The sequence below is a fragment of the Octopus sinensis genome, linkage group LG18 (genome assembly GCF_006345805.1).
Source record: "Octopus sinensis linkage group LG18, ASM634580v1, whole genome shotgun sequence".
Taxonomy (NCBI): domain Eukaryota; kingdom Metazoa; phylum Mollusca; class Cephalopoda; order Octopoda; family Octopodidae; genus Octopus; species Octopus sinensis.
The window spans coordinates 4149681-4164680 of NC_043014.1; the positions used below are offsets into that span (position 1 = coordinate 4149681).

At 43.2% G+C, this 15000-nt stretch overlaps 1 protein-coding gene across 1 annotated transcript in view; it reads left to right on the forward strand.

The window, feature by feature from the left end:
- LOC118767013 overlaps positions 1 to 11888 on the forward strand; it is a 32157-nt gene extending 20269 nt beyond the window's left edge. Inside the window, exon 3 of the mRNA XM_036510919.1 lies at positions 11359 to 11888. Coding sequence (XP_036366812.1) covers positions 11359 to 11858 — 500 coding nt within the window. The 3' untranslated portion in view covers positions 11859 to 11888. The remainder of the gene's footprint in view (positions 1 to 11358) is intronic.
- The last annotated feature ends 3112 nt before the right edge of the window (positions 11889 to 15000 follow it).

Sequence of the window (15000 nt, forward strand, 5' to 3'; positions counted from 1 at the left end):
GACACACACACATACGTACACACACACACAATACAAACAAAACACACACACGATACATATACATACACGCACACACGCACATACTTCAAACTAGCATTACCTACTACTTGACCTGGGGTAGAGACAAAAGGAGCCACGCCCAATTCCTTCTTCCTTGACCTTAACACTACTAGCCCTACACCATGCAAAGATTAACAGCCACAACCACACACACATACACACACACACGCACACACACGCACACACACACACACGTGTCAACTTTGCACGCATACACACATACACACACACGCACACGCAGACCTCCGCGTCCGCACATAACCACACTTACACACACATTCTTCCTCCTCTACCACTCTCCTGTCTTTGAAAGAACTTTTCTTCACCCATTTCCTTACGGTCATTCAAAATGTGTGCGCGTGTGTACCGTTGGCGATTTTTTTCCTCTGTCTTCCTTCTCAGGATCTTTCCTTCTCGTATGTTTCCGACGAAGAGCTCCGCTCGAAACGTTAAACCCTCCTTCTTTCCTTCTTTCCTGAACGTCCAATAATACTATCTTTGTTCCACGTCCGTGCGTTGTTGTGTTTCTTTGTGCTTTCTTATTGGATTAAATTTAACTATATATATACATGTGTGTGTCTCTATATAAATATTAATATATATATATATATATATAATTTTAATCCAAAAGGGAAACAAAAAAAACAACAACAACAGGAACAATTACAGTATTATTATTAATAGGCGCTCAGGAGATGGAAGCAGGGAGGTATGACGTTTCGAGCGGAGCTCTTCGTCGGAAACATAAAGAAGGAAGAGAGAGGAAAGAAAGATCCCAGAGCGGGCAACAGGGAAAGAGAAAAAAGACGACTGGTGTTTACGAGTTGCACATGGTGAAAGGCGGATGTTGACGAAACAAGAGCAAAGTGGGTTTTTAAAGGCAAAAGAGTGGAGACAAGGTTGGTAACCCAACAGATGTGTGTGTATGTGTGAGTGTGTGCGTGTGTGTATGTGTGTGTGTGAGGCGAGATGAAAAAAAAAAAAAAAAAAAAAAAAATATATGTGTGTGTTAGTGTGTGCGTCTGTGTGTAGGCGTGTGGGGTAGGGCGAGACTAGTGGTCAGCTAGCAGACGAGGTCAGTAGTGAGAAAAAGAAGGAAGGAGGAAGGGAGGTCAGTAGTAAGAAAAAGAAGGAAGGAGGAAGGGAGGGAGGGGAAGGGGTGGGGGCGTATGTAGCGTGCCAGCGTGTGTTGAGTAGTAGTGTGTGTGTGTGTGCAGTGTCGTGGTGGTATTAATGGCGAGTAGATTGAATGTGTGTGAGAGTGATGTATATATATAGGCAAGGTGTGTATATGTGTGCGCGTGTGTGTAACGAAAAAAGGGGGGGGTTTAAGGAAAAAGGACTCCAGCTGAGGGGAAGATGGAAGAGTGGTACCGCGGAGACAGGCGTGGGAAAACCCAACGACACGCGACGGTCCCAGGAACGGGCGGGAGGTCTCGTCAGGTCCAAGGGCGAGGTGTATGCAGCGCGTATGCAGCGCGAGCCGGCGCAAGTGCGTGTGTGGGCGTGCCTGCGAGTATGCGCGTAAGTATGTATGTGTGTGGATGTGTGAGTGTGTCTGTGTGTATGTCTGGGTGGCAGTGTGTCCGATGAATGTATGTGAGTATGTGTGTATGTATGTGTGTGCATAGATGTATGTCCGTGTGTGTGTGTGTGTGTATGTGTGTGAGTGTGTATGTATGTACGTGTGGGTGTGGGGAAGTGTGTGTATGTGCATGTGTGTGCGCGTACATACAGGTGTGTGAGTGAGTGTGTGTGTGTGTATGTATGTGTGAGTGTGTATGTATGTGTGTGTCGGATGCATGTATGTGTATGGGTGTATGCATGCGTGTGTGTATGTATGTATGTGTACGTGCGTGTGTGTGTGTGTATGCATGTAGGTGTGCGCGTGTGCATGCATGCATGCATGTGCGTGTGTGTGTGTGTGTGTGCATGTGTGTGGGTATATATGTATGTGCGTATATGTGTGTGTATGTGCGTACATGTGTGTGTGTGTGTATGCATGTGTGTGTATGTAGGTGTGTAGGCGTGTGTGTATAGGTGTATGTATGTAAGTATGTGTGGGTGTGTCCGTGTATGTGTGTGTATGTATGTGTGTGTATGTAGGTGTGTGGGCGTGTGTATATGTGTGTGTATGTAGGTGTGTGGGCGTGTGTATATAGGTGTATGTGTGTATGTCTGGGTGTGTCCGTGCATGTTTGTGTGTGTGTGTGTATGCATGTGTATGTGGGTGTGTGTGTACGTGTGTAATGTATGTGTGTATGCGTGTGTATGCGTGCGTGTGTGTATGTAGGTGCGTGTGTATGTGTGTGGGAGTGTAGGTGTGTGTGTGCGTGTGCGTGTTTATGTTGGTGTGTGCGTATGTGAGTGTGAGTGTATGGGTGTTTGTCATGCATGTGTGTGCGCGTGCAGGTGAGTGTGTGTGTAAGTATGTGTGTGTGTATGTTTGTGTGAGTGTGTAAGTGTGTATGTCTTTGTGTGTGTATGTGCGTATAGGAGTATGTGGGTATGTGTGTATGTATGTATATGGGTGTATGTATGTATGTATGTGTGTGTGCATGTGTATAAGTATATGTGTGTGTGCGTATGTGTGTACATGTGTATGTGTGTGTGTTTATGTATGTGTGTATGTATGTGTGTAGGCGTGTGTGTGTAGATGTATGTATGTCTGGGTGTGTGTCCGTGTGTGTTAGTGTGTGTGTGTAGGTAGATGTGTGTGTCTGAGTGAGGGTATGGCTGTGTAGGTGTGTGTGTGTATGAATGTAAGTGTGTGTGTATACAAGTGTAATGTATGTATGTAGGTGTGTGTGTGTGTGTGTATGTGTACGTGTGCGTGTGTATGTGTGTGTGTGTATGCGTGTGAGTGTGAGTGTATGGGTGTATGTCTGTGTGTGTGTATGTCTGAAGTAGGTATGTATGTGTATGTATGTATGTGTGTGTGTGTGCAGGTATGTGTGTGTATGTGTGTGTGTGAGTAGGTGTGCGTGTATGTATGTGGGTAGGGATGCATGCGAGTGTGTGGGTATGTATGCATACATGCGTACGCGCACATCCGAAGCACGCCCACACGCACAAAGCGCGCTCACGCACACAATGCACAAGCAGTACAACGCAAGCCCAAGGGGCCGACCAAGCCCCCAGCGCGCGCCAAGGCGCGCGAGCGCAAAGGCCCTCGAACACCCCGCTACGCGGGAACCGAGGATCCATCAGCCAAAACCGGAAAGCAGAAAAGAGGGGGGGCTGCCTGGATGCAAAAAGGTGTATGTGTGTGTGCATTCAGTGTAAGGGTGTGCATGTGTGGGCAAGTATGTATGTATGTGCCTAGATGTATGTTTGCATGTGTGTGTGTGAAGTATGTACGTGCGGTGTGTGTGTGTGTGAGTGTGTGTGTATGTATGTGCGTATGTATGTGTGTGTGTATGTGTGTATGTATGTCTGTGTGTGTGTGTGTGTGTAAGTATGTATGTGTGTGCGTATGTATGTATGTGTGTGTGTATGTGCATGTTGGTTTGTATGTTAGTGTGTGCTAGTATGTCTGTAAGTGTGTGTGATTAAATGTGTGAAGGTATGTACGTAGATGGGTCTACGTATGTGTGTGTGTGAACAGGCGTGTGGGAGGTAGGTGGTTGGGTGTGTGTGGGAGGTAGGTGGGTGGGTGTGTGCGTGTGGGAGGCAGGTGGGTGGGTGTGTGTGGGTGGTGTGCAAAAAAAAAAAAAAAAAAAAAAAAAAAAAGATCTCAAGAGGAGGGAGCTGTGTTAAGTCCGTGTGGGGTGGTAGTTTGTAGGGTGAAGATGTAGCGTTGCTCCAAGTGGAGCCTGGAAAGTGGGCGACCTTGGTGGGGGGCGAGACCAAACACTGAGATGTCATCTAGGGAATGGCCGGCCGAGCGGAAGTGGCGTGCGACGGGAGAAAGAGAGTGTAGGCGAACGTCCCTTAAGTGCTCAGTGAAACGGTCGGACAACCGGCGTCCCGTCTGTCCTACATACAGCATCCCGCATAGGTTGCATTTAATGCAGTAAATAAGGCCAGACGAGGTGCACGTAAAAGAGTGCCTAATGCGTACAGTGTGCAGGTTGGAGCCGGTGACAGCGGTGGTGTTGGTGATGAAGGGGCAAGTGTTGCAGCGGGATCTAGAGCAAGGGAATGATCCGTGTGGGGCTGAGGGGGAAGGAGAGAGGGTGCTGTGGACCAGGAGGTCACGCAGATTGCGGGCTCGTTTGAAAGAGGACAGGGGTAGGTTAGGGAAAATGGGGCGGGTGGTGGGATCAAGCTGGAGGCGACGGAAGGCACGTAGTATCTTGCGACGAAGGGGTAGGGTAGAGGGGTGGAAAAGGAGGGGGAAGGGGGTGCGATTGGGGGGTGGGCGGGGGGAAGGAGACAGGGCGGTAGTGCGGTCGATGCGACGGGCGCGGGTGAGGGCATCAGAGAGGAGTATGGGTGGGTAACCTCGGAGTCTGAACATGCGGGCCAGGTATTGAGATTGGGTCTCGAAATCCTGGTCGCGGCTGCACAAACGTCGGAGGCGGAGGAACTGGGAGTAGGGGATGGCTCGTTTGGTGTGGAAGGGGTGGGAGGAAGAGAAGTTGAGATAGAGGTGGGAATCCGTAGGTTTAAAAAAGGCGGTGGTGGTGAGAGATCTGGAGGGGTGATCGATGCGGAGAGAGATGTCAAGGAAGTTGACAGAGGTGTTGGAGATGGTGGAGGTGAATTGAAGGGAGGGGTGAAAGTTGGAAAGGAAAGAGATGAATTGGCAGAGAAGTTCACGGGAAAGGGAGGTGGCACCTACGCAGTCGTCGATATAGCGACCGTATAGTTCGGGGGTCGGCCCAGAGAACTGGGAGAACACTTGGGCCTCAATGTAGCCAAGAAAGAGATTGGCGAAATTGGGGCCCATCCTAGTTCCCATCGCGACCCCGGACACCTGTTGGTACGTTTCCCCGGCGAACGTGAAGCAATTGAGGGTGAGGACGAGCTCGGCCAAACGGAGAAGGGTGGGGGTGCTGGGGGTGGGGTCGGGACGACGGTCGAGGAAGTGTTGGAGGGCTAGGAGACCGTCATTGTGGGGAATCACTGTGTACAGGGATTTTACATCTAAAGTGAAGAGGAGGTGTGAGGGGCTGGAAGGGAAGGAAAAGGAATTGAAGAGACGGAGGGCGTGGTTGGTGTCGTGTATGTGGGATGGGAGGGCTGCGACTAAGGGGGACAGGATGCGGTCGAGGTATAGGGAGATGAGTTCAGTGGGGCAATTACAGGCAGAGACTATGGGACGGCCAGGATTAGAGGGTTTATGGATCTTGGGAAGGAAGTAGATGGTGGAGGTGCGGGGTGTGCGGACGATGAGGTTGGTGGCGGTGAGGGGGAGAGCGGAGGAGGAGATGAGGTCGTGGATGGTGGAGGACACTCGTTGTTGGTAGGAGGAGGTGGGATCGGAGGGGAGGAGGCGATAGAAGAGTGGATTTTGAAGCTGGTTGAGCGCTTCCTCCCTGTATAGGTCCGCGCGCCACACTACCACTGCCCCGCCTTTGTCCGCCGGTTTGATGACAATGTCATCACGACGGCGGAGGTGGCGAAGGGCAATGGATTCGGCCCGAGTGAGGTTGGCTCGGCGGGGTCTTGGTTCAAAGTTGAAACGGTGGACCAAAGCGTTGCAGTCATGTACAAACGAATCTAGGCTACTATATATATATATATATATATATATATATATGTAGAAATATGTGTGTGTATATATATATATATATATATATATATATATATATATATATATATATGTGTGTGTGTGTGTGTACTTGCAGACATACCCGGCATTGCTGGGGATAAAAACGGGAAAGTTGGTATATAATATATTCGAGTCATTTTGAAACAGGTGATATGGGAAAGTGCAACATTGACAACAAAACATTTGTAGAGTAAATGCTGGGCTAATTCGACTAAGCAACATGCTATGTGTCCGTTTGGAGTGTTTCAGGCCCTAACCTGTCATGCAAAATTGGAGGTGGGTTTTGTGTGATTTTTGAACGTACCGAAAAGCTGTCAGTGGATATACTCTCATTTGCAGCAGTGTGCGCTGTGTCTAACACGACCCATCATCGGAAATTTGACACCACACGTCGGGTTTCTTGTCCTACATCACTCATAGAGTAAATTTAGACGAACTGTGGTTGTTCATTCGCGGGTACCAGGGAACCATTGAGGGGATAGAGTTGCCATTGAACTTTGACGTCGGCGTAAATTCATGTTTATCTATCTTCTTAGATTCACCAAAAGATGTCAATTGAAATGCAAAGTTGTATTGTCTGATATTGTTCAGAAAATCCTTTGACTGGATTGAAGCGCCTTCTAGAAGATTCCTAAGGGGTTGAGATGGTAGTGTTGGCAATGATACCTGTCCGAATATGTTGTCATCTATTGCATTGTTTTAAGTTCTAATCGATTATAAATACCCTGAAGTTCTATTTATATGATGCTATTTCTATTTTTTCACAGAACCGTTTCATCTCCAAGAAATCTCTCGACGATAAACCTGATGATACACCAAGTAAGAACTAATTTTATAGCTAAAGTCTTTTACCCGTGTCTCCTTAACTAATGATTTATAATTTTAGCAACTTTGAATTAGTTCCACATTACTATCCATCTGTCCACAATAATATATACTAAGACACTTGCCTGAAATAATTTCAAAATATATTCTACTTTACAAGAATTTCCTAAATAAAATATTACTCTAATATACTATGATAATTATTGTGTGTATATGAGTACATATGCAGCGCTACGTCGAGAATTGTACCAAGCCCTCTTCATCTGAGAATCAAATGCCCGAGCTGTCGCTTCACTGCGTTTATATCTACAATTCAGCATTCTGTCCACTCTTGTGCTTCCAATAATTCGTGAATAGAAACCCGAAATAATTATGTTCCACTTTCCTACAAAGTCGGTATTTGTCAACCCTGCCTTGGTGTACCCGGCAGCCAATCCATTCAATGCACGTTGTTGGTGACAATCAGATGAATCACGTAGCAGCATGTCGTCTACAAATAACAGTCGACCGATCACGTAGAGATGAATTAGGAATCCTCTACCACAATGGCTGCGCATATTCAACCAGATCACAAAAAAGAATGTGAGATGGGGCACTAACAATGCACACTTCAACTAAGTGAAACATTCACGTTGAAAACTTTCGACTTTTACATAAATACAATAATTTGAACATAAGTACTTTATGGCAACCAGTATTTGCCCATTAAACTCACCTTCATGGTAAACCATCCGCAACATGCCCCATGGCACGTGATCTTGTGCCTTTTCGTGGTTTACAGCGTATAAACCTTGGAAATATTTCAGTGTTTGCTGGAAGATCTGTCTTTGGACGACTCTCTGGTTGGGTGTACTGCGTCCCGGACAGTAATCTTGGGCACGACATTTTACCTACTTATCGTTTCCTGACATCTAGTGTAGACTTTTCTATAATTAGAACACAATCTTTGGTCTCTGTTTGAAAAAATTGTGATTGTCACCCCATATTACCATTGCCTTGGTGTGTTTTCCACAGGTCCCATCCACCTAGCATACATTGGTCACTCAGAGAATACCATTTGTATTTAAGGTTTCTAAAATATAAAGCCGAACGTCCTTATCACCAGCAGCTTTACCACTTTTAAGTGAATTTAGCTCAAATAAGCGTTCAACCGAAGAAGAACCTGCCGAATAAAATAATACAATCACGAATCCATTTCGATGTCCAACTTCATTCAGGATGGTCACTCTCAATTTGGATGCAAAAGTCTCCACAATTTTATATCTGATCCCAGCATCCACAGCGGCTTCCAACTGTAGTCTGTAGGTCGCACTGGACTTACCAATTTCCAGTGTTCGGCAGACTGTACGAATTTTCAGGTTTTCAGACATTTAGGTAGTGACGAGTTGACAACTCCACCCCTTCCTTTTACCCGAACGTTCAGCAAAGAGTGAAAGATGACCGAAATCTATCAAAAATCTCTGTCACCAACTATGTCTATACCAGGCACCCTTATAAATATCCCTGTCTTAAAATAATATCTATACCATAGAGAGGAGTGTGTGTATCCTGCACTGAAGGCTGCTATGACCTCTCCATTAAGTTCACTGACGACATTCCTTCCAATCAATCCTTCTCACAGTTATCAGTGCCAAGGTGTGCACTGAAGTCTCCTTGCAGGACAAATGACTTTACCCCAAATGTATCTAAAGCTGAGGTGAATTTGCTTAGGAAGGATTTGTATTTGACCGCAATGTTTGCTGCATATACTTACAGCGGCCACAGTGGTCCTTCATATTCAGCCTTAGCTTCAAGAGGTGAACCCTCACACCTAGTAGGTTTCATTCCATAATACAGTCCGAAAGCTGGGGATTGAGAGTATCCTAATCCCACCTGTGCAGACATTGTTGGCACCACAGTTGCGTAGTGGACTTTCAAGCCTATATCCAAGTGTACGCTATCGGAGAAACGGAAGTTTGTAGAGGAGACACCGATTATATCTTACAGGCAGATTATATCTAACAATTTCGACAGTTTAATTCTCAATTATTAAAGATTGTTCCCTTCTTCATCTGCTTTGATTTCCTGAGACCGTCAATTTTGTGCTCCCACCTCACGCACCCCAGATTAAGTTGCTGGCTTCTTACTGGTTGCACCGGTATTGGGTGGGTTGTGCTATACATTTATCGAACGGACTCCTCTACTCGAGATCCGGATGCGATGTCTTTTAACTAAATCGACAAATGATGCGGTATGGTTGTTATTTTCATATTGTAGTTATGATGGCCTTATTTGCGCCGAGCTCCAAACTGATATTTGTAATTGACCGATGAATATTCGCACCTGGCGAATATTTTATCATTATTCTATTGAGTTTTATCATTATTCTATTGAGAAGTATATATTCTCATACCCAAGATTACGTATCATACATACATCCGTTCTTAGCGGAGACCGATACACATTCTGATATTCTGATATTAATCTCTCAAATCTTTGACATCAACGTCAACAACAGGCTCAACAGACAAATGTCTTTTTTCTTTCTTTACAATTTATTCTTATTATTTACATCTTTCGTTCTGACTTTCATTCATTCACTCGTTCTTTCTTAACTTCTATATTTCTCTCTTCTCCATCAATTCCTTCCCATCCAACATCCTACTTTGTAAATGATCCCCCAATTCTTTCTCTTAAACTACTTTACTTCATTTTAATATCACAGAACCCGGTCTCGGATCATTGTATACCCGGTGGGGCAGAACAACTTGTCCTCCTTATTCGAAACTTGTATATGACGGTTAGTATACTTTATATTTCTCACCTCTCATTCTCTTTTTGTCTTTCTCTTGTTCACTTTTTATACCTCTCCTTCTCTCTTTTTGTTGCCTCTCTTTCTCTCTCACCCTCTCTCTCACGCACATGCAACCACACTCACCCTTTCTCGGGTTGTCTGACATAAAACTTCTCATATCCTCTTATGATGTGTCACGTTTCAAACGTATATACCTGTAGACTATACAGACACTACAAAAGACTGCTTACTCCTTTGTAGGTATTTGGTCAAATCAGAATATTATATGTTGTCTACTACGGACCAAGTGAAAAGGATGCTAACTGGTGGTCAAGTGTACTGGCTACGGATGGTGGTATTGTACGTGAGTGACCAGAGCTGAAAAGTGGCCACTTGACTATCAGTAACAAGAGTGCCCAATGATCGTAGGTGTGGGCTAAATTGAATAGAGTCTATTAGAATTGATGACAGTGACTGTAAATGGTTAATGGAATGTACGCACAATGTAGAATGAGGACTGGACAAGCCACATACTGTAACTGATGGAAAAAGCTAAGGACTTTATTCATTAAGTAAAATAGAGAGAGACTAAATATTAGTGAGAGAACACAACAGAGTACAGAATGCACTTCTATTCTTCTCCGCCTCACCGAAATCGTCCTATCGCTAAAACCTTGCTCTTTTCATGCACCACATCACCTCATTAATTATCCAGTATATATTTGTAAGGTAATTCCGAAACTTCCAATTCAAAATTGCTGCTACAAACAGCTTCCCCAGTCAACCTCACATTCCTTTAAAAATGCTCTGAATCTGCTGTCTATAAACCTTACACGTATCATTTATCGGTCGCCCACTCCGCCGTCCATTCATCTTAAGCACTATGCCATCACTGAACCTCACGACTTTTCCTCCCACCTCGTTTCTGTGTATTGCATGAAAAAAAGTCTGTGTGATCATAACGTCTATGTAAGCCTGATTCCTCCGAGTCTAAACGAGAGGTTTAGCCACTGACTCTCGTTTGATCGACTAAACAACATTTCATCGACGGTTACCCACCACTTCTCTGCATCTCGTCGTCTCCCGTATTGTCCTACTCAAACCTCCTACACTTTCCACCACCCAAAATATCCCCGTTCACACGTGAACATCGTTTCTATTTTGGATAAACACGAGTGCATGCGTTATAAAATATCTTTCTTTTTCTCCATCTGGTGACATCCACCGAAAGACACCTACCCCATGCAAACATACATAATAATCCACGTCGTAACCACAAATAGGTACCCGTATACACACAACATATATATACATATATATATTTATAGGCGCAGGAGTGGCTGTGTAGTAAGTAGCTTGTTACCAACCACATGGTTCCGGGTTCAGTCCCACTGCGTGGCATCTTCGGCAAGTGTCTTCTGCTATAGCCTCGGGCCGACCAATGCCATGTGAGTGGATTTGGTAGACGGAAACTGAAAGAAGGCTGTCGAATATATGTATATATATATATATATTTGTGTGTCTGTGTTTGTCCTCCACCATCGCTTTACAAACGATGCTGGTGTGTTTACGTCCCCGTTTCTTAGCGGTTCGGGAAAAAAAGATCGATAGAATAAGTACTGGGTTTACAAATAATAAGTCCCGGGGTCGAGATGCTCGACTGAAGGCGGTGCTCCAGCATGGCCGCTATAAAATGACTGAAACAAGAAAAAGAAAAAAAGAGTACATATATATATATATATATATATATATATATATATATATATATACATATGATGAGAAGGCAAACGCACAGCTACGATCTCATACATACCTCAACACACTGCTTACACACATAAACACTAACACATACACCACAATTCGTTCACACGCGACTAAACATGACTTCTTTTAAGTGAAAAATTGTAATGAATGTTTCTGTTATTTCATATATAATTTTGCTTAACATCTTTTTTACTTGATTTATTCTTACCAATTCTAGGTGTGGTTGGTGGACAATTTTATTCTCATACTGGTGGCGGAAGTAATCTCTTGTGTCTACCCAACGATCCCATTTGGGCCAATTATACTACAGAAGTTGAAGAAGGAGGTTACATTTATGGTAGTGAATATGAACTAAATTTTTACCCAACTAATAAACTCTTTTCTTTTGCTAACGCTGAATCAATTCATGAGCACAACGTTCCGTGCGCTGTCTGTTTGACACGACAACCTGCTGTCGTTATGATGTTACCAGCCAGGACAAAGTGTTACCCTGGTTGGACGATTGAGTATTCGGGATATTTGATGACCGAGTATTATAAGCATAAGGGCAGACATGAGTATGTGTGTGTGGACTACGCACCAGAAGCTGATCCAGCAGGTTACAGAAACGAAGATGGAGCTCTATTATATTTCGTTCAGGCTGCTTGTGGTTCATTGCCATGTCCACCGTATGTCAATGGTCGAGAATTAACCTGCGTTGTGTGCAGTAAATACTGAATAGAAGTTTACATTCGTTTTTATACGAAAATTTATGTCGGCGAATCATAAAATATAATATAATAAAGCAACATATACGTTTCTTGTAATTGTGTTTCGCAATATTTTATCCGACTAATATATGTCGTTAAATAAGTTTCTGCTACAAGTTTTCAGAAAATATTCAAAACGAAACAACAGAGAAGTCATAGAATGTGACAAATAGCTTAACAGAACGATGTAATCCTCGGGGAATGATTCTAGAATACATCGTATGAGGTTCAGTTTATCAAATTTAAAAGTTGAAATAAAATAATGATTCGTTTAAACGTGTGTTGTATTCCGTCTTAAAATGAAAACAATCCCCAAATGAAACACCTCCGTACAAATATATCACCCTTTCATGATCAATCTTCAGAAAACACGATAAAAGCTTATAACTAACATCACTAAATCATGATGGTTTAATAAAAAAAATACTCCCATACGAATCATTGTAACTACAATCGATGCGATGAAAGCTCTGCAATCCAATCGCGGATATTACCAAATAAAGGATATTTGATATCCACTGAAGAAATACCACAAAATGTTGACTACCAAACTACTTGTCAGGTTACTAACACATTGAAGTGTTCACGAAACACTTTCGACAAGGTTACAAGTACACGTCCCACGATCAACTATTTTTCAACCTACATTCACATATTCCCGCTTTTCTATGAAAATCACAAGCACAAAACCACGCGTCACATTACACACGCAGCCTCTCATCGTTCCCTGAACACTGATGTGCCAAAATAAAATATGAAACCACCAAGAAATATGAGTAGACTTCAGGAACAGCATCAACCGAATCTACAGCAACACCACAAAACATCGAGTTCAACAAATTATCTCCGTCTGTAACATAAAAGTATCAAACTCGCAGAAGTGGATCTTGCTTCGAGATACATGCATACAATAACTGTAACACACATAAACGACTTAGTAAGGAAAGGAACACCACTTATAAAATATACATTAGGTGGAATCAGTGCAACATGTTGAGTGTTTCACACTATACCCAGCATGATTGCTCCTTGTATGTGGGAGTTTGTAGAATGGCTGCCACATAAACGAAGGTATCCGTGGAAAGAGGGATCTGTGGGTGGCAGCACGTTTTTTGTCCGATTCATTGCGTGCCATAAGAATGCTCGATTGTGAAAAAGCTAGAGAAAAAGAATAATAATTAAGTAACATGAAAGCACGAAATGCAAATTGACAAATGAATATATGGAAACATTCAACATGGCGTTTCCAGTGAACAGTATTAGCGCTCAGTATTAGGCATAAGCAATTTTTAGGTTCGTTAAAATGTGCTAATGGCATATTTCAAACTCTAAACGCAAATTCTGTGCAGAAAGCGGAAAAAACAGCATATCAGTCCAGTGCTGCTCCCTATCGGGTGCCAGTTTAGCCGTTATCAAAAGAAAATACCGAAGAGGGGAATATCTGGACAAACTTAAAGCCATAGCTTTAACTTAAACATAGTCAACAACAACGAGTAAGTGACGCCATTAGAGCGCCAGGCTGGAGTCTGTCGTGAGTTACCTCCCTTCGGTATTTCTCTTTCATAAATACTTCGCTAGAGGAGTTGACTTCAACCTTGTGCCCCAACAGTAACTGCGGTCGCTCGAACGTGACCGCATTTTTCCGCATATATATATGTGTGTGTGTGTGTCAGTGTGTGTGTAGGAGTGTGTGTGCACCAGTGTGTGTGTGTGAGAGTGTGAGTGTGTCAGTGTGTCAGTGTGTGTCAGTGTGTGTGTGTGAATGGGTGTGAGTGTGTGTGTGAGTGCATGTGTGATTTTCAGTGTGTGCGTATGTGTGTACGTGTGATTGTGTGTGTATGTCAGTGTGTGTCTGTTTAGTGGTGTTTGTGTAAGTTTGTGTGTGTGTGTGTGTGTGTGTGCCTGTTCACCAGTGTGTGTGTGTGTGAGTGTGTCAGTGTGTGTGTGTGTCAGTGTGTGTGTGTCACTGTGTGTATGTGTGTACGTGTGTTTGTGTGTGTATTACAGTGTGTGTCTGTTTATGTGTGTGTGTCAGTATTTGTGTATGTCAGTGTATGTGTGTGTGTGAGTTTGTGTGTGTGTGTGTGTGTCTGTGTGTGTGTGTGTGTGTGTGTGTGTATGTGTGTATGTGTGTCAGAGTGTGTATGTGTGTGTGTATGTTAGTGTCTGTGTGTATGTGTGCCAGTGTGTGTGTGTGCATGTATGTAAGTGTGTGCGTGTGTTTGTGTGTGTGAGTCTGTGTATTCGTCGGTTGAACGAAATACTTCCCACACTGAATATTAAAACTGTTTCCCAATAATAACAAATAAAATTAAATAACAACATTAGTAAATAAATATATCATAATATATCCAGAAACAGGAATCATTTCACTTTACACGTGTCTCTCATTATTCAAAATATTTTGCTAATTATTGTGTGACAATATCAAACCATCTCTTTCCAATAATTAAACCTGTCAGACAAGTTCACACCCGCTTTTACAGTTCCACCAATCGCATTGGTTCATAAATTTACGGTAAGATCTATGCCAGAGCTGGGTTTTTGTGCGCTCAATAAATACGTGGAATTCAGTTACAGGTCTTCAGCTTAAACCTCGCATCTCGATCTTTTGTTGAAGCCACACGAAGTATCACTTACGACCGACAACTGTCACCAGAATGGATTTCGCACAACTGTCCAGGAATATTTCGCAGCGTTATTCCATTTCTTCTCTCATAGCTTTTGGGGTTCTTCTCGTTCTGACGATCGTGATTCTTCATCAAGATTCTAGAATAGGAAAAATGGAAGAGAAATCGAAAACGGTAAGTCATGGATTTTGTGTTAATATATGTATGTCTTTATGTATTTATATATGCATGTATGTATGTATGCATTTACGTATGTATGTATTAATATGTGGATGTATGTACGTACGTACGGATGGATGGATGGATGTAAGGATGTATGCATGAATCACGTACATATGTTCCTATGGAGCACACACACACACATAAGATCACACACGTAATCACACACGAACACACAGGCGCACATACCTAAATATACATATATATACATATACGTATATTTGTATATATAACATACATATGTTTGAATATATTAGTGCG